Raw genomic sequence first — 19,335 nt, 5'->3', positions numbered from 1 at the left:
TCAGTATGTCCTGGACCTGAGAACAAAGCTCCACACTTTGGGGAAGCTCCCAATGGAGAATTTGTTACAGGCCCAAGACAGACAAAGCCGGCATATAATAAGGGTGCCCGATTACGTAAAATACACCAGGAGAGAAGGTACATGTATTACTCCCAACATCGATCTCGAAATTACTCATCAAGTGGCAAGGATCCTTAGAGGTCACACGGCGAATTGGGGATCTCAATTATGAGGTGGTTCGATCAGACAGGAGCGAGCCACATCAGATATACCACCTCAACCTCCTCAAAAAAAAGAGCAAGGTGGATGCAGTGAAGCTGGTGAGTAGGGAGTAGAGAGTAAGATCTCGGGGCAGAGGTGACTACCAAAGTCAATCGCTCATTCTGTCTCCCAGTGGAGATCACCTCTCGCCCACCCAGATCACTGACATTGCCAGGTTGCAAGCTCAATTCGCGGATGTGCTCTCGCCCCTGCCTGATAGCACTAACCTCATCGAGCACCATATTGAGAATAAGTCGGATGTGGTAGTGCCTAGCCGGCCATATAGTTTACCTGAACACAAAAAAATCCTTGTTCAGGAGGAATAAGGTGCTATGCTTGAGATGGGGATAATACAGGAGTCAAGCAGCGATTGGGCAAACCCGATAGTTTTAGTTCCGAAAACAGACGGCTCAGTGCAATTCTGCATTGACTATCGAAAAGTAAATGCTGTGTCGAAGTTCGACGAATTTCCGATTCCGATTCCAAATTGACAAGACGGCTGCAGTTGCAACCTCGCCGAGACCCAAGACCAAAATGGAGGAGAGGCAGTTCTTGGGGCTGGCGGGATTTTACAGAAGGTTTGTACCTAATTATTCTGACCTCACCACCCTACTGACTGACCTCACTAAAAAGGAGTCGCCAGATCCCGTCAAGTGGACGGAGTCATGTCAGCAGGCTTTTACCCATCTGAAGGCTTCTCTGTGTGGCGGTACGTTATTGCACTCTCCTGACTTTACTCTCCCCTTTTTGTTGCAGACTGACGCATCGGACAGGGGCTTCGGGGCAGTCCTATCCCAGGAGGTAGGGGGTGAGGAGCGGCCAGTGCTGTGCATCAGTCGTAAGCTCTCCTGGAGAGAGACAATGTACAGCACCATTTAAAATGAATGTTTGGCAATCAGGTGGGCCCTCCTTATCCTCCGCTATTACCTCCTGGGGCGGGAGTTTGCGCTCTGTTCCGACCAGGCACCCCTCCAGTGACTCCATCGAGTCCAAAGCCTCAAGATTGAATTCTAAGCTATTGTTGAATGTTAGCGCAGTGGCGCACAATTTATTTATTTAATAAAAAAGAATCTTACGAGTCTCAGCCAAAGCTGACCATGTCTCCTTACATCTGTACTTGAACCTTGCTACAATCTTCTTTAGTGTTTTGAAAAAGACATACAGGTTTGAAATGACATTAGGTTGAGTAAATAATGAAAGAAATTGTAGTTTTGAGTGAACTATGCTTAATGCACCATACTGTATAACACATATCATATAGTGCATGCATGCCCATCACATTTGCATACATGAGTCTTATATATTTCTTAGAGCCGTACCTGCAATGGTTTTCACCAGCCCACTTTTACAGCAATGGAAATTCAATCCTATTCCACTTAAATAATTCAGCACAGAACGATATATAGATTTGCTTCTAACATCAGCCCCCCTGTCTCTCTGCTCTTCACTTTTTGGCCATAAATTTCACTTAAATGCCTGTATGCTTACTGGTCACGGAACTGCTCAACGTTCAAAAGAATGCAATCTTTGCTGTGTTGCAGATAACATAACCCCCACCCCCAACAGGCATTGCGAAGGCTGCCCAGAAACATTACCACAGGTGGATAATTGCTTGCTCATTTGGTGTTTACCCATTATTACGGAATAAGCGAAGTTGTGCACTCATTTGAATAAGCTTGTTTTCTAAGTAGGATGTGAAGCATTTTGAATGGTTGAAATCTTTTGAATGAATGTTTATCCACACTTCACAAACACTTTAAGACTGAAGCACTGTGATGACACGGCACAGGCTTGCAGCTCGGATCTCCTCTGTTACTACCAGGCATCAATATCAGCCATATGAGCTCTGTAAGTCTTTAAAGATTTAGCCTTCCATTTAAGTTTTCCGATGCTAATGGCACTCGAGATGCATGCTGCTCTCCCTCACTTGGATCTTTCGTGCTTGTTACAGTCATAAAATTGGCCACTACGTAAAGAATCTGTTGTTATGGCAACAGTTATTACTTCAATAATGACGCTCTCCATTATTGGTGGGAGTCCAATAAATGAAATGGCTGTGAAGAATAAAACGACATATGTGGAGCTTTCCAGACAGGCGGAACCAACAACAGGACAATGTCTAATACTCTTCTGTTTATAAAGTCTTTGCCACTCTTCTACAGCCGAAAAACATCACCCACACATGAACCATCATCCCTTGCACTTATAACGCTGTGCCTATATTAGGAAAAGTAAGAAAGAGAAAGATGCACCTTTGGCCTTGTTTTTCTCACTCTCCTTTCCGCTTTTCCAATATCAGGCCTGTTTCACCCATCTGAAAGAACAGGAAATGAAGGCAACCATATCACAGGCTAATAATACAAAAACAGTGATAGCAGCCCGGCCAGAACAGGCAGTGTAGACAGCATACAGCCATTAGTGTGCAAGATTTGCTGCCACCAGCTCTCAAAACCTAAAAACATGCCCATCCTGTCCCAGCTTGTGTCATTAAAGTTAGCAATTCACCAAGGTGAAGTTCTCATACTATGTTCCAGGTTTAAAGGACCCAGTCTTTTGCTGTTTGAGAGGCTTTGATTGTGTTTTTGGGTGTTTAACAATGGATGTCCATGTTTTTTTAATTTCAAAACCACTTTATATTTCACATGTTTCAAATCTATAGTCCGCCCCTGTCCTTCTTCTCACAAAACCGCTGGATTTCTACCAGTGCATATAATGTCCCTCCTTCTGAAACGCTCTGATTGGTAAAGCTGACCAGGTCTGTCGTGACTGGTTCACTTAGAGCCATACCATGCCTGTGTCCCAATTCGGGGGCTGCGACACTTTTATCATTTTGCAGGTTGTTTATGCTCTAACATCAACATTACACACTAACTAAAGGTTGAAAAATGTGATCGAGGGGAATGTGGCCTTTAAAACTAAAATAAAGGGATCTAAGCAGAGCTTAATTCTATCTTTCATGAGAGAGCCAATACAATAAGGACTGAATTAAGGCAACACTATATATGTTTAGACAACAGCTGCAAGTTTACAAAACAGAGAGAGAGAGAGGGAGGACGAGAGAGAAGACAAATACAAACAACGTTAACCCTGGCCGAACCATGCCATCTAGTGCACGTAGATTGGTATAACAGACAGTATCATTCTGTATGCATTTTATGAACACATCTGGTTATTTATCATTAAGTAGATACTGTTATAGATTCCTTCAAAATTAACATAGAAGGGATGTTTACGATATGACGTTTGTTTAATCTTATTGGATGAGCTACCAATGTGACCTGCATCAACATGTTTTATTATTATTTTGTGTACAATTATTTTATGTCAAGAATGTCTCCCTTATGGTTTTATTTTTAGTGACAATTCTACATAATTTCTATACAAAATTTTAAACACAATATATATTTAAAATTGTGAATGTCTAGGAAATAAATCAGTTGTTTGATTTTTGCTCTTTTTTTTTTTTAACTCTTGTTTGTTCAAAATATTGTAATACACCCATAACATTATCCCCAATAATGATATTATTTCTTCCCTTTGTCAATCATAAGGTTAAATGCCTTACCTAAATTCACCGTGGACCGAAAAATTTCCCTTGGATCCGTGGCAAACTAAAAAGTGCTGATTTTGTATTTGATGATAATTTATAAAGTTTGAAATTTCATACAATTAATAGCACTGCAATTAAGTTCTTGTATAAGAAAGAAATCAAAGCATTTTAGTAATAAGAGAGTCAATATAAATGATTTTATCCGCAATCTTCAAACATATACAGTACATGACTGAACTACGGTTTAATTAAGACTGGATCCAGCGGCACACAATGAGCCATTCAAATCAGATTTTCTTCACTTAAAGGCATCAATTATTCAATGCGTGCTAATGAAGTCACAGTGAATCAGTAAAGAATTGCCCCTTCACTATCAGATTTAAGTTTACAGCACTTATGGAACTCTTGAAACCTCTACATGAAAATGGTTGAGCCACAGAGGTGCTGCCATGGAAACATTAAAAAGGCAGCACGACAATATACATGTATACTCATTTAATAATATAAAACCGCAAATATTCAGGCCAATGAATTTCAACACTCAATATATTAGTCTAAATACACACAAAGTTTTAACAAAGCTATACATTTGACATCTAAACATTGCACCTGAGATCAAACATCATCTGTTTTTTATTTTTAAGGCAAGCTCTTTACTTTGTAAACAACATTTAAAACTAAGATTTCCTCCGTATTTGTCTAGCTTTAGGTTAAGCTTAGCAAAGTGCAGAGGATGACGAGAACAAACTTTAACATCACATTTTGTAAAAGAGCAAGTTAAAGTAAGCTGGTATTTTACCTTATACAACCTGAGACGGTGAAAGAATTGTACGTAGAAACATTTGTAACAGTTTCTGAGTGTCCATGACCTCTGACCAAACTTCATCGTTAGATTCTGTGACATGAATTCATTCGATTTCTTTGAATATTATCATTACAGGGTTTCCTGAAATCAACACATTTTTTATTTATAAATTCCTTATTTAAAAGCTAAGTTTTATCACGTTATATGTGTAACCATTAATGGATAGACCCTGTATGTCCCTTAAATAACCTAGTTTTTTTCTGACTATTTTCTTTTTTAAGCACAGGTACATTACATTATCACGAATCTTCTTTAAATTTGTATTTGGCATAAACAATGAGCATAACCACAGACATGACCACACACAAGGATCCAACCACTAAATAAGCAATGCCCAAGAAATCGTTTTTCCCCCCCATCCAGGACACGTTGCTGAAGACCACCATCTTACGTCCATTAAAATTCAGCACTGGGTAGTCTGGAAAAGATTTGGTTAAGGAACAAACATGTTTTTCGACAACTCATCCTACTGTAGCATAGTTTCTTAAAGCAATGTTTAAGAACAAGAGAAGATGCGTCAGAAACAAAACTTTACCTTTTCAAAGCAAACCTTTTCAAATCTCAACAGCTCCTTTGACTGCCATAGCAAGGTAGCAATTTACATAGGTACACAATGAATATTCAAAGCCCTGTTTGTTGGTTCAACATTCGGCTGTGGAGAAGCCGAGACACACCTAACCAGTAAAACCTGTTTGCCTGGATAAAAAGCATACACTGGCAAGAGATGGCGTCAGAATTTAAAATAGGACTTGTTGAAATGGAGAAATTACCAAAACAGAAATAACTAAACTAAACAAAAAGTAAAGTTACAACCACCGCTCATGGTACTGCAGTTACAGCGTTCCCATGACTTGTTTCAATGATTTTGATAAATAGATCAATGAATTTGAGAAATTTTGAGTACAAAAGATGACCTCAAACATGCTTAATTTGATAGTACTACAACCTTTGAAAGTATTAAATAGAACAGTTTAGTGTTGTTCAATACCTATATTATTCGTTCTATCCGTGACACACGAAAATAGAGATTGGAGAGCTCCATTAAAGGAAAAGAACAGCATCAACCTTTTCCGCTGAAAAATAAATACATTTTGGATTTGGAACAAGATGAGCAGTAAAGAATTTTTACTTTACTTGTGGGTGAACTATTTTTTGATCCTAAATTCTCTAATATGTTTTGATATTTAGATGAAGGATACTGTAATGAATTGTCAGAAAATAATCTCCAGCAGGGAGCCCTGCGGCGTAATCGCCCTCTGTGATTCTCCGATACAGCTTCCTGAACTGAGGTAACGCTGCCCTCCTCATCCACACAAGAAAATCCTGGTTCATAAAACCATTATTGTTGGGGTCTGTGAGGTCCAGCTCATATGCTGACTTGGCCCAGTTTATTGGCTTGTCTGTACCTTTAAATAATCATTTGAAAAACAAAACAATGTAACCTGAATCAAATTGTACAGCATAACTACATTATAGCAAACTTTAAGGTTAATTACCTTCAAAAGCATTTGCCAAGGAGCCGTTCACATAAGAAGGGTTCCTGTACTTTATATTGTAATCTGTCCACCAGGCGATTCCTTTACCATCAAGTGGCACACGCTTCTTGTGTTATTGACTTCGTGGAAGAGCTCAAAAGAATCTTTGTGGAAACAATAAAACATTAGCAATGCCCTGGAAAATCTCACACCATGCTTAAAACAGATTTCAGCTTAAAAAGTCAAACAATACCGTTGAACATGCTATTTGATAAAGCTCCACATGGAACGATGGGCTTATTATTGGAGTCACGTTGATATGGAAAGCATGAATCTTGTGGATTCTGGAGATAAACATAAAATGAAAGAAAGTTCTATTGCTTGAAATTAAAGTCCTAAAAAATATATCCAAGTTTGACAAACCTTGAAGTAAGTTGTATCGCCAGAAAGCTGGTTATCGTCCTTTGAAACACCATATTTTCTAAAGCTCTGATAGTAATTAGTCAGGCCATAGTAGAAGAAAACTGGACCCTGTAAGCAACATACACATTTTAAGATGCATTACAACATTTAACGATTTAAATATCCGATTTTAACAACAGACGGAAACAGATGAATATTTAAAGACTGTACCGTAAACATCTTGTCAAGGGAGAATGTGATTTCACAGGTGCAGTTTTTAGTACTTGGAGATGAACAGCTGAAACAGGGGGAGTCCTTCTCGTAGCCTGTGTAATCTCTCTGTGATATGAAGGAAGCATTAATCTTTAATAAACATTTCTCACCCTTCACAAACACCCCAGTATGACACCACCTTCAAACAAAATACCACACAGTTGTTCGGCGGCAGAGAACGCAAAAACTTACATTTGATTTATCTGAAAGGTTATCTTGTTGAAAAACAAAAATCTTTCAATTCTAATGGATTTAATAGTTAAATGGGAATAGCATTGGTTTAAAGAGAAACTATAATAGTCTCAGCAGGTCCCTACAGCGTTATAACTTTACAGTAAATGCCACACCAGCGTTGTTGCGTTTCTGTAAGCTCTTACCTCTAGTACTGTGATGGTCTGTGAGGTCAAAAAGAGGGCGATTCCAATTCCTATGAAGGCCAAGCCGATGATGAGAAACCCGGGTATGACAATGCCAGCGGAGAGTATAGGCTGCCATGCCGGGAGCCGCTGTTGAGTAAATGCTGTGTTATCGGGTCGCTCAGATGCCTCCTCTTCTTTCTTCATTCTTATGCTGTCCGAATAGAAAACAAGGTTTATTTTGTGACCTGTAACTACATTACATGTAGATTATTGACACACTATGAAACAATATAGCTTTATCAAGGAAAACTGGTGGTAGCGTTACATGTAGGAATGAGTTCAACTATTTTGGATCCCTTATTGATGTTAACCGTCATTTTATTGTTGTAAAAGCGTATCCATAGATTTTTAGTAGATTGAGATGACTATATGTACTACTATAGTTTTACAACAAATACAATGGTTAAAATAAAATAGGGCTACTATAGTGAAACAATGGTACATTTGTACTATGCTTTTACTATGAATATCATAGTTAAACTATCAAAAAACATTTTCATGTGACCTAACTAGACTTTAATCAAACAGACGAGAGGAACAATATTCCTTTAAATGCCCATTCATTAAACAATAGAAAAGTCGAAGACCATAGAGACTAACAGTATGTGATATTGATGTTTCACAATTTACACTTTTGCCACAACAATGCGATGCGTCGCAGGAAGTAAAAAGGAGTAAAAAGAATTGTGTTAACGTTACTTGAGTAAGATCAGCACAGTTTACGCGATCGCTCACGCTGAGAGTCTCGATCACATCAACTTAAACACATAAAGATCGCATGAAAACTCACCTTTGAAAGTGATCTATACGCTCGGTTTGGTCGTAGCTCGCTTTACAAAACAGTGAAAAAAACACAGGAGTCACACCCTCACGAATCCCGTATCTGCATTACCTGTCCCACCCACACCTGGATCTGCATTTTCCGCTTTGCACATGCTCCTCCCACATCCATACGTCACCGACTTGGTTCGCCCCACCAAGGAGAGCATGCATTTCTAGTTTGTGTGTGTGACAGCGCCACCTGTCGCATGATTGTAATAGTGCAACCAGGGCAGTATCCCTGCTTACTGTGTTAAACTTTGTTTAATAATCTAAATGAATGATGGACATGCGTTTTCACAATTCCTTATGACAATGAATATTTTATGAAGAGTCTATGTAACCGCAGCTTCTCGTCTTCTTTTTTAGGCAGTCTTGACCTCCCAGGCACGGGCTAAAGTAGTCAATGCGGAATTGATGCATATTTAGTCTAGAAGTGTGAAAACTGCGCATGCGGTAATGTTGGATAACGCTTTTGGAGGTCAGTCGAACCTGATTGTGCTTAAACCTTGATCGATTAGAACTTTGTCCAATTACAGAACTGTGCAATCTTCATTCCGCCTTCGTCTTTCTCTGATTGGCTGCGTTGGTTCCTGCGGGGACAGTCGTTCTGTTTCTTTGTGCTTTTCTCTCAGCAGCTGCGGGGAGGTAAATATAAATATTTTGATACATGGATCAGAGCACTTAATATGTAAACCTAACGTTTATTATATATACGCATAATTAGCATTTATAATTGCTGTATATAAATAATAAACAATACCGTTGAGCGGTTTAGAGGTTTTTTGGATTTAGATATGGGATGGGAACTCGTGCCGCTAGCAATAGCATCTTTGCTAATGAGCGCACGATACCTTTTGTTATTCTAATAGTTTCTTCAATTTTTGGATGTATTGTATTTTTTAGTATGTGTACAGTTGATAAAGTCTTGACGGATTAGATACATTTAGAGCTGTGGTTGGTTGCTCTTATATAAAGGCGGTACTGTAGCGTTTAGCTTCTAGCGCTATTAACACAAACGTGTAACGTTATAATACATTTAATTGTATTAGTGTCTGTTTAAAAATGTGTATAATAGTCGAAGTAGCATAGATGCAGTTTAAATTGCGAGTATTTTACGACTGCGATTGTTTATGATTCTGTCGTCATCTGTTAATTATTGTGGGATTAGACAGAAAAATTGGCTAAAACAAGTTAAGTTCATTGATCATGTATAGTATAAATGTGCAATGTTTACAAGCTTCCCTTAACTCCTATTATAGCTGAATAGCACGAGTGTTTTCAAATGGCTCTTGTTGAGAGCAGGTGCACAAGCACATTTGACTCGCCTTGTCTTGGCAGTTTTTTTTGCTGCAGTCTTCTCCACAGCCTCCTTCTTTCTTCCGTATTTTAGGAGAGGCATCTATCATCATCTGTAATGCTGTCCACTAAGAAGTCAGACCCAGGCTCCTCTTCTTCCTCCGGAGGTAACGGTGGTGAGCGTGCTCCTGACACCCTCTCTGCCCCCCAAACTACTACCGCTGGGACCTCTGGCCCAGGTTTACTAGATGTGAAAAAGAAAGAGAGAGCCTCCCCGAGTGGAGAACCAGGTGGGCCTCCTCTCCTGCATCCTCCTGGACCTGGAGGTATTGATCAGGACACCGCAGAAGGTCGCAGAACCAGTCGCCGCAAGCGGGCAAAGGTAAGCATCACTATTAGCTTGACCTGCGCAGATGCAGGATTCGCTATTTAGGAGCCAAAGTCAACTTCCAAATTGTTTGAATTAATCTCTGGAAATCAGTGAGTCTTGTGGCCGTGACGGTGAGTAACCTCTTTACCATCTTATTTATTGTTTGCTGGCCAGTTGTTTATACGTCCTGAAAGGAAGAAACTTTGTAAACCTTGACCAGATGTGTCATTTTGAAGATCAAATGTAAGATTCTGCCAGCCCAGTATAGGGAATGATTTGCTTGTTTCAACCCAGCTGAGCCAGAGCTAGGTTTTTATGAAGCCTTTATTGTGCCCCCTGCTGCAGGTGGAATACAGGGAGATGGATGAAAGCCTTGCTAATCTGTCGGAGGACGAGTATTACTCCGAGGAGGAAAGAAACGCTAAAGCTGAGAAAGAGCGGAAGCAGGTGATACCTCCTCCTGCTCCACCTGTAGAGGAGGAAAATGACAGTGAACCAGAGGAACCATCGGGTACGCAATGAACACAAGACATTGAAATGTTTGTTTTGCTGCAGTTTTGAAACGTTATTAGTCAACGTCTGTTGTCAGGTGTTGAGGGGGCCGCATTCCAGAGCCGTCTCCCACATGATCGTATGACATCACAGGAAGCTGCATGCTTCCCTGACATCATCAGCGGGCCACAGCATACTCAGAAAGTGTTCCTTTACATCAGAAACCGCACGGTATGCTCACAGCAATGCGTTTGACAACTAAAGATCCGCAATTGAATCCATTTGTGTTTCTGCTTGGCATAATTTGAATAAGATGAAAATGATTGAATTAGAATAAGCAAAGTGTACTCGTTCAAACTTGCCATTGCCGAAGTGGTTCTTGGTTATTAATTGGTTACAAAACTGAAAACACATGAAGAACAACAGAATGTTTTTTTTTTTCATGTTCAGCTTCAGCTCTGGTTGGACAACCCCAAAGTTCAGCTGACCTTCGAGTCAACTGTGCAGCAGCTAGAAGCACCATACAACAGTGAGTTTACTGACTTCCCATTTAGAGAACCCACGATCATATGTCACTTGATCTGGTATGTTGGATCATTGTGACCCAGAAAACAGAGTTTTACGCAATAAAGTGAAAAATAATAGTCTTAGCTTTCAAATGATATTGTTTTGCTCCAAACCATATTAGAAATAATTTAAATGTCGGAAGAAAGTTTATTTTTATAACATAAACCTCAACATGTTTCTGGGTCAGAGTGACTCAATATTAGGGGATCGGTCACATATGCATTTAATAAACTTGTGTTTTTGTAATTTTATTTAATATTCGCATGTTTGAGCTCAGTTTGGTTTTGCTCTTCTCTTCATAGGTGATGCTGTCCTAGTGCACCGGATACACAGCTATCTGGAGAGGCACGGGTTCATCAACTTTGGCATCTACAAGAGAGTAAAGCCTCTGCCAAGTAATAGCACTGAACTGTTATATCAAACACAAAGATATTTCATTACCCAACTGGTTTGCTTAATGACAAGATAACAGGATGACATCAGTGACATTTCCTGGTCTTATCTTCTTGTAGCTAAGAAGACAGGCAAGGTGATAATAATCGGAGGCGGGGTATCAGGGCTGGCGGCTGCACGACAGCTGCAGAGTTTTGGGATGGATGTGACTGTTCTGGAGGCGAGAGTGAGTACACACTGCTACAATTTATATTAAAGGTGCATAGATAGATAGCAGACATGTGAGTTGTTTCTTATGTCTTTACGTTCTCTCGATAGGATCGCGTAGGCGGACGTGTGGCTACGTTCAGAAAGGGGAACTATGTAGCTGACCTTGGGGCCATGGTAGTTACTGGTCTGGGTAAGAATTACTCTTAAATTCTCCTCTCACCAGCAGGTGGCAGAGTTTTTAAAAAATTTAATTGTTCAGCTGGCATGTGTTACTTGGCAACAATCTTATTTTATTTTTCTTTCAGGTGGGAATCCAATGGCTGTAGTAAGCAAACAGGTCAACATGGAGCTGGCAAAGATCAAACAGAAGTGCCCACTCTATGAAGCCAATGGACAGGCTGTGAGTGCTCATAAACATAGTAAAAATCACACATACAGATGTTTGTAAATAGATATAATGTTATAAATGTTTTAACGCAGAAATAATTTAGTCTGCATAATGTTCGTGTAAAGCAAAGGGATTCTTAAGACAGTGTATCCACGTGATACATATTTGTGAAGTCTCACATTTTTTAGCTAGATCGTGCTTTCTGTTCCGATCGACACTTTAGCAGTGTTAACGTTTTCTAATAAATTATTTACAAATGTTAATAGAACGAGAAAGATCTAATGTTCTCTTTCACTTTCTGCCCCAATCCCAAACTTTCTTTTTCATCCCGCTCTCTTTTGTTTTTATCTCTCTCTCAATTTCACTCCATTTTATTTCTAATACAGGGCGAGCGCTGTACAAGTGTAAGTGTTTCCGTTTCAATTTGATGATTTTGTAATTTGGGAAATCTAACTATGACTTAATAATAATAATAAGAATAATAATAATAGAAATGAATGTTTGTTGTCAGTTGTCTGCATTGTAATGTATTGAGAAATTAAGTTCTGTGTTATTTGAGGGCTATTTATTCCCTTAAGAAAAGTCTCCAGAATTTTGACTGTCCCAAAGTGACTTGGAAAGAAAATGTAATAGTAATTTTCTTTGGGGTTTATTGATATGAACACCGGATTTTAATATGGAGTAGAATGCCCACATTGCTTTTTTTCTATAGAATAAAATATAGTGTCATGCTTTAAAAACATAGACACAAATATAACCCATGTTTCTTTTAGAGTAGTATATTTGTTAAGTAATAGATTCAAATTGTTTTGTTTTTTGATAACTCTTCTGTAATTACACACATGTAACAAAGATAGATACTCTTGAGCTCATGGACTCACTTACTGGTCATATCTCTTCTGAAGGTCCCTAAAGAGAAGGACGAGATGGTTGAGCAGGAGTTTAATCGTCTGTTAGAGGCCACGTCGTACCTCAGCCACCAGCTTGACTTCAACTTTCTCAACAACAAACCTGTTTCTCTGGGACAAGCCCTGGAAGTTGTCATACAGTGAGTGGACTTGTCCTTTGTTTGTGTGTTGAAAAATATAATTTAAAATGACACTAAAATCAATTATTTTACATAAAACAGGCTGCAAGAAAAGCATGTAAAAGACGAACAAATAGAGCACTGGAAGAAGATTGTGAAGACTCAAGAGGACCTCAGAGATCTTCTTAATAAGGTAAAACACATCAACTTTCCATAGCTACAGCTTTGTTGCCAATCACATCCATGTACAGGGATTCATTCATCTATGGCTGTTGTTCAGATGGTGGGTTCGAAGGAAAAAGTAAAGGAGCTGCATCAGCAGTATAAAGAGGCCAGCGAGGTAAAGCCACCCAGAGACATCACGGCTGAGTTCCTGGTGAAGAGCAAACATAGAGACCTCACAGCACTCTGCAAGGTAGTAGACCAAACCAACACAGACCAAATGTGCATGCTGCAAGCTAATATACTAATAAGATGAAATGCCATATTTTATATAAATAAAGTTGCGGGCCGAGGGACTGAAGTACTTGCCATTGAAATAGATCAGACATTGGACAGCTAAATATCACCATATGAGCCTCTCTGGTGGAGTTTGCCAATATTTTCAGATCTTCAAAAAATCTTTTTACAAAGCAGCTGTGCTTTCCAATTCCTCCAAACACCTCTACACTCGGTAATGGAGCATAATACTATTCAGCCCGCTGTTTCAGTTGTTTTAATCTTGTTTTCCAAACCACAGTCTTACACTGTCTAACTCTTTAGCACCCACAGAGCTGAAAGTGAAATTCCTCCACTTGAACGCTTTTCACTGTTCAGATTTTAGCATGTTAATTCACATAATCACTCTCAATTTGCTTCCAGCTGTAGTCGAAGCGCATTAGAAGCAGTCAAACCATTTATGGTTAAAACAAGGATTTTGGCACATGCTCCCACTAGCATTTGACTTCATTTTAAACGTTTAATTGAGATGCTTATTTATAGCATCTGATTCACATCGAAAAAACTTCAGCGTCTGTTTTTGTAGAGTGCAGAATGAAACCAGCCACTATTGAAATTAAATTTCAGCATTCAATAGATCTCGTGCGTTCCTTTTAAAGAAGTCACTAAACAGCAGAAATGTGTACCCATACTTCTAATTTCCTCTTTATATAGAAGTAAAAACAGGCTTTCACAGACTTTGTTAAAAGACGGACATAGAGAAACCGTGGCAGGATGTTTTTGAGTTGTGTGATGTGGTTAAAGGGAAGGATTTAGCTTTAAATAGACACGGACTGGTTAGCTGGTTTGAAAGTCTGCTCAGAGGGATGACTCTGCCTTCTGAGACCAAACCACCACTGCTGGCCTCAACAGTGCCCTTCAGGGGACAATGTACACACGTGGAAAAAAAGACTCAGGTGCTCGAGTCAAAGGCAACTCTGAATGATTTTGCACTGTAAGGCCACTTTTTTGTTGTTGAAAATATGCATCAGTGTTCTGATCTCTAGTCCCCGTTTTTATGTTGCAGGAATATGATGAGCTGGTGGAGTTGCAGGTTAAACTAGAGGAGAGATTGCAGGAGCTGGAGGCCAACCCACCCAGGTATTCAAATATAAGCCGATCCAGTAATCTAACACAGTCAAATGAGATGTTGTCCTTCACATGCACGACTGACCTCTCGATTGAGATCAATATAACAGACAACGACCTTGTCTGATTTTGTCTTTCTCAGTGACGTATATTTATCTTCGAGAGACAGACAGATTCTCGATTGGCATTTTGCTAACCTGGAGTTTGCCAATGCAACTCCTCTCTCCACACTTTCCCTTAAGCATTGGGACCAGGTATTATACGTGCCACTTTTCTTTTTACTGTTTGAAAGAGTAGTTACAATAAATGAAAAAACAGGTTTTTCATATAAAAGAGTGTTTATACGTTTAACTCTCATGCTTCTCTTTCACTCTCTGCGCAGGATGATGATTTTGAGTTCACTGGCAGTCACCTGACCGTGCGTAACGGTTACTCGTGCGTCCCCGTGGCCCTCGCCGAGGGCTTGGACATAAAGCTAAACACCGCAGTGAGACAGGTCCGATACACATCATCTGGTGAGTCCATCAGCCTCTTCGATGTGTTGAAGTGAGTTTATTTGTGTACGTTAAAAGCCGTAACTTTCTCCCTGTCTTAGGTTGTGAGGTGATAGCTGTAAATACTCGCTCCACTACACAGACCTTTATTTATAAGTGTGACGCTGTGCTGTGCACTCTTCCTCTGGGGGTCATGAAGCAGCAGCCACCAGCAGTCCAGTTTGTGCCTCCCCTGCCGGAATGGAAGACCGCTGCCATTCAGAGGATGGGGTTCGGAAACCTAAACAAGGTAGGTTCACATTTGTTATTTTTGTGGGTTCAGATCGGAGTGTGTAATTTAATACGTTTACATTCTGTTCAATTCTGGTAAGGTGCTGTCTGTAGAATTGATCTAAAAGCCCAAACGGACTGCTTACACAGAGTTGTGTCAAGGTTAGGTCAAATAATAACTAATTATTTGTCACTAGTGTGTTTAATGGGTACGATTCTATCTGATCCCCCCAAAAACTGAGTGCCCTGAAGCGTCATCATACTCCTCCTCTGCACTCTTTCTATCTCACATCAACTGCAGCAGAAAAATACTGCAGTATTATGCAATTATCCCACAGCACTTCATGCTTTCTGTCACAAGAGGGCATAGTGTGCTACTCGATTCTGCCATAATGCTGTTCTATCAGAAACTGCGGTCTGCATATACTGCAGATTTTGGGATGTTAACTGAAATGCTTTCTCGTTGAATTATTGTATACTTTTTTGATCATTGCGTAGACTGCAATAAAGCATCCATTTTTTGCACTTTTGATTGTTTTGGTACCCAGCGTGCCTGTGTGTTAGTACAGCTGCATGTTTATTGTATTTATTGTTTCGAAAGCATTAACTGAAAGGAACAGTTTACCCAAAATGGAAAATGTTATCATTTATTCACCCTCAAATCTGAATGAATCTCTTTGTTCTGTAGAACATAGAAAAATATATATTTGTTCTTGTATACAGTTCTTGGACACGATTGACTAACATAGTAGGAAAAATTGCTTTATAAATTTCCTGTTCTGTTGAACACAAAAGAATATATGTTGAAGAACGTAGGACAGCAAAGCGTTCTGAGGCACTTTTGATTACCATTGTCATTTTTCCTACTATGGTAGTCAATGGTGGCCAAGGACTGTTTGGTTATAAGCATTCTTCCAAATTTCTTACTCTGTTTTAATTGTAACGAAGACATTTATACAGATTCGGAACAACGTGAGGATAAGTAAATGAATAAGAATTGTTTTATTTGAGTGAACTGTCCTTTTAAAGCAGTTTGGGATGTGCGCGTTATGAAATAATCTGTGTCCTTCATGTCTCCAGGTGGTGTTGTGTTTTGATAGAGTATTCTGGGATCCCAGCGTTAACCTCTTTGGACATGTGGGAAGTACCACGGCCAGTCGAGGGGAACTGTTTCTTTTCTGGAACCTCTACAAAGGTGAATGTCATTTAGTGTTATCAATATCATTATGTCCTCTTAAATTGGGATACTAAGATCAATTGTATTTTTGTTTTCTACCATCTCAGCACCCATACTGCTGGCATTGATGGCAGGAGAGGCCGCTGGAATTATGGAGAATATTAGTGATGATGTCATCGTTGGAAGGTGTCTGGCCATCCTCAAGGGAATTTTTGGAAGCAGTGCGGTACCTCAGGTGAGCCCAAATCCCTTTAATTAATGCCTTAGATCTCTTTAATTTTATACAAAATAAGTTGTAAAAAGGCATCTTGGTTGCCGACTAGTAAAATGGCATAATTCAGTTAATTGAGAATGTAAAAGTTTAAGTGGATGGCTAGAGGCTCAGAAGTTTCCATTTAAAATACGATGTTTTTATTTACTTGCTAAAGTTATGTTATAAGTAGAATAACAAACAGCATTTTATAGCAGAAAATTCCCTGTGAGGCGGTCTCCCTTCATAACCAGCTGTGACTGTACATTATACATACCATAGCTTTCTTGATCAGTTTTGTAGAGTTTTATACCATACGGCAAATACCTCTGTGAATAACAATTACAAGAGGAATGTGACAACACACACTCGTAAACTCAAACACACAAATTGTACAGCTCATAGTGCTTTGGGGTTTTTGGCGATCCTCCAGTGCCAACAAACTAAATGTGTGTTCTGTGTCTGTTGTCATGGCAGCCAAAAGAGACTGTGGTGACTCGCTGGCGTGCCGACCCCTGGGCTCGGGGATCTTACTCGTACGTAGCAGCCGGGTCGTCTGGTAATGACTATGATCTCATGGCCCAGCCCATCACACCTGGTCCTGCCATACCTGGAGCTTCACAGGTAGACAATTGTCTAAAGGACTGTTCACACAAAGGAGAATAACTAATAATTATTTTTGTATATAATTTTTTATGTTGGTTTTTAATGTCTTTACAGCCTGTTCCTCGTCTGTTCTTTGCTGGCGAACACACCATCAGGAACTATCCCGCTACTGTCCACGGCGCTCTGCTGAGCGGGCTGAGGGAGGCTGGAAGAATTGCCGATCAGTTCCTGGGGGCCATGTACACTATGCCACGGCAAGCTACAGCCAACCCAAACCCACAGCCCTCACCCAGCGTCTAACAGATAACTGAACATGTAATGCAGCTGAGAGAAGGACGGTGATGGTCCACGAAAGAATGTCTTGGTAGATAAAAATGGGGAGGGTCGAGTGAGGACACTAGGTGACTCCTTAGACTGGGAATGCGTGTGTGTGTTTATGGGAGAGTTTGTCTGCAAGAACATGCCTTTGGGGAAATAATTCACTAATCTGGGAGCTGAAGCCGGGATTTAATGAAACCTTTCACTCAGTTCCCTCCTGCTGATGCAGCTTTACTGGCAAAATTCTGGCTCATCTATAGTTAATAGGACAGGTGGAGGCTTCCAAAAGAATTCCTTGGGACGTTTTCCTGCTTTGCTCTATTGAAAGAGACATAAAATACTGGGATGATTATAAACTCTACTGATCTGCACTCTGGAGTTTTTAGTCGTGGTTCAAGACAGAGCATTAAAATTTCACTTGCAGGTTAAACTAAGTAAGACTCTTTTTGTCGCTAAAGGACTCAACTGACAAGGAGCTAGACATTGGATGCACCGTATAAACTCAAGTCATTCTGTTGCTTGTTAACCCATTCTGTTTTATTTTTTTCAAAAGAAAAATGTAATGTCAAAAGCAGATGTTATGAATTTGTCCCCCACATGTGAGTGTAGGTATCATAGCTTGCCCTTATTTGGCTTGTACTTTTTTTTATGTGGGAAAATTATATTAGCTGGAATGCAATTGTGTTGCTATTAAGTCTGTTTCTGTTAAATATTAGTAGGTTAAATTATAGCTGATTTGTAATGTCTTTTTGCTAAATATGTTGTAGGTCTTTATTTTTTATTTTTTTCTATATTTTGTTATTTCTTTGGCTATTAAAAATGAATGTGATCTCAGCTTCTTACCTTCTGATGTGACCTTTTTTTGTGCAGTATCCCTGAATAAATGTAATCTTATTAAATTAGAAAAGGTTGACTAATACTTGAACTTGAATGTTCTTTCTTCAGTATTTGTTAGTCTATACTTATGCTTCTGCTGATATAGTGGTCAGATGCTCTCTTGACCAACCTGCTGTTTTTTGCCCCTAATCTTTGTCCCAGTTTTCAAAACTTAAGTCATCTGGCTGGCCTGAACCTCTGTTGTCGTCTCTTTTCTGCTCCCTGTTCTCGCTATAACCCCTTTAGGCCTCTGGCCGTGGCCCCAGTTTGTGCGGTTTTGATCCTGGCAGCTGCATTGCATTGTGGGAGTCTGAGAGACCTGAGCTGATATTAGCTCCAGCAGTTTGGTTTGTGATTAGAGCCCTGTGCAGCCTACACCACAATGCCATAACCGTACTCTAGTTTATAATGCTCCGGTTGTACGGTTTTGATAATGTAAGCATGTTCCGTTCATTTACCACAGTGCTGGATCTCCCTCGGATCACGTGGGTATTGTGGTATTTTGCGAATACTTTCTTAAGATGGCTGAGTTACTATAACCGAGCTTTAATGTGTTGTGCAGGCTAAGGAGACAAATATATGGTGGTTTTATTAGGGGAACTAATCGATTTAGCTAAATATATTTTGTTTGTTGATTCCTCACCATCTTCATGGAGTTCCTCTAGAGCTTTTCCCAATGGACCCTTAAAAGGACAATTCACCCCAAAATTAAAATCTGCCATCATTAACTTGCCCTCGAGTTGCTAGAAATCTGCATTAATGTCTTTGTTCTGATGAATACAGAGAAAGATATTTGAATGTCAGTAACAAACAGTTCTTGGCCACCATTGACTACCATAGTAGGAAAATGACAATGTTAGTCAGAAGTGCTTCAGGGCTGTTTGCTTTCCTGCATTCTTCATAATATCTTTTTTATCTTCAAATTCATAAAGCAGTTTTCTACCATGATAGTCAAGGGTGGCTCAAAA

At 39.7% G+C, this 19,335-nt stretch overlaps 2 protein-coding genes across 2 annotated transcripts; one reads left to right on the top strand and one right to left on the bottom strand.

The window, feature by feature from the left end:
- Positions 1–3,994: 3,994 nt before the first annotated feature.
- Positions 3,995–8,176, bottom strand: tmem30b (transmembrane protein 30B). The gene is given in 9 exon segments (XM_056767928.1): positions 3,995–5,094; positions 5,876–6,082; positions 6,173–6,283; positions 6,286–6,315; positions 6,405–6,495; positions 6,575–6,682; positions 6,785–6,892; positions 7,204–7,396; positions 8,036–8,176. Coding segments are annotated over 8 exon segments (1,020 nt in total). The 5' UTR covers positions 7,390–7,396; positions 8,036–8,176; the 3' UTR covers positions 3,995–4,915.
- A 479-nt stretch (positions 8,177–8,655) lies between these two features.
- On the top strand, positions 8,656–18,410 carry kdm1a (lysine (K)-specific demethylase 1a). Its single transcript, XM_056768573.1, has 21 exons — positions 8,656–8,712; positions 9,458–9,745; positions 10,079–10,244; positions 10,323–10,456; positions 10,676–10,754; positions 11,095–11,187; positions 11,305–11,411; positions 11,504–11,585; positions 11,701–11,795; positions 12,170–12,187; positions 12,689–12,831; positions 12,913–13,003; positions 13,091–13,225; positions 14,315–14,388; positions 14,519–14,630; positions 14,759–14,891; positions 14,972–15,159; positions 16,221–16,335; positions 16,425–16,552; positions 17,045–17,191; positions 17,288–18,410. Exons 2-21 carry the CDS (start codon positions 9,482–9,484, stop codon positions 17,471–17,473), a joined length of 2,490 nt encoding a protein of 829 aa, XP_056624551.1. The 5' UTR covers positions 8,656–8,712; positions 9,458–9,481; the 3' UTR covers positions 17,474–18,410.
- Positions 18,411–19,335: the final 925 nt, after the last annotated feature.

Source organism: Triplophysa dalaica, chromosome 15, assembly GCF_015846415.1.
Source record: "Triplophysa dalaica isolate WHDGS20190420 chromosome 15, ASM1584641v1, whole genome shotgun sequence".
NCBI lineage: Eukaryota > Metazoa > Chordata > Actinopteri > Cypriniformes > Nemacheilidae > Triplophysa > Triplophysa dalaica.
Note: the sequence above shows the minus strand (reverse complement) of the source record. Positions and strands in the feature narration are given on the sequence as shown.

What these genes read in the sequence shown, in the direction of transcription:
- kdm1a (XM_056768573.1), top strand. Translation starts at nt 9,482, where the DNA reads ATGCTGTCCACTAAGAAGTCAGACCCAGGCTCCTCTTCTTCCTCCGGA. An exon ending in GCTAGAAGCACCATACAACA is followed by an intron (nt 10,755 to 11,094) that starts GTGAGTTTACTG and finishes TTCTCTTCATAG; the next exon opens with GTGATGCTGTCCTAGTGCAC. An exon ending in TTTCTGGAACCTCTACAAAG is followed by an intron (nt 16,336 to 16,424) that starts GTGAATGTCATT and finishes CTACCATCTCAG; the next exon opens with CACCCATACTGCTGGCATTG.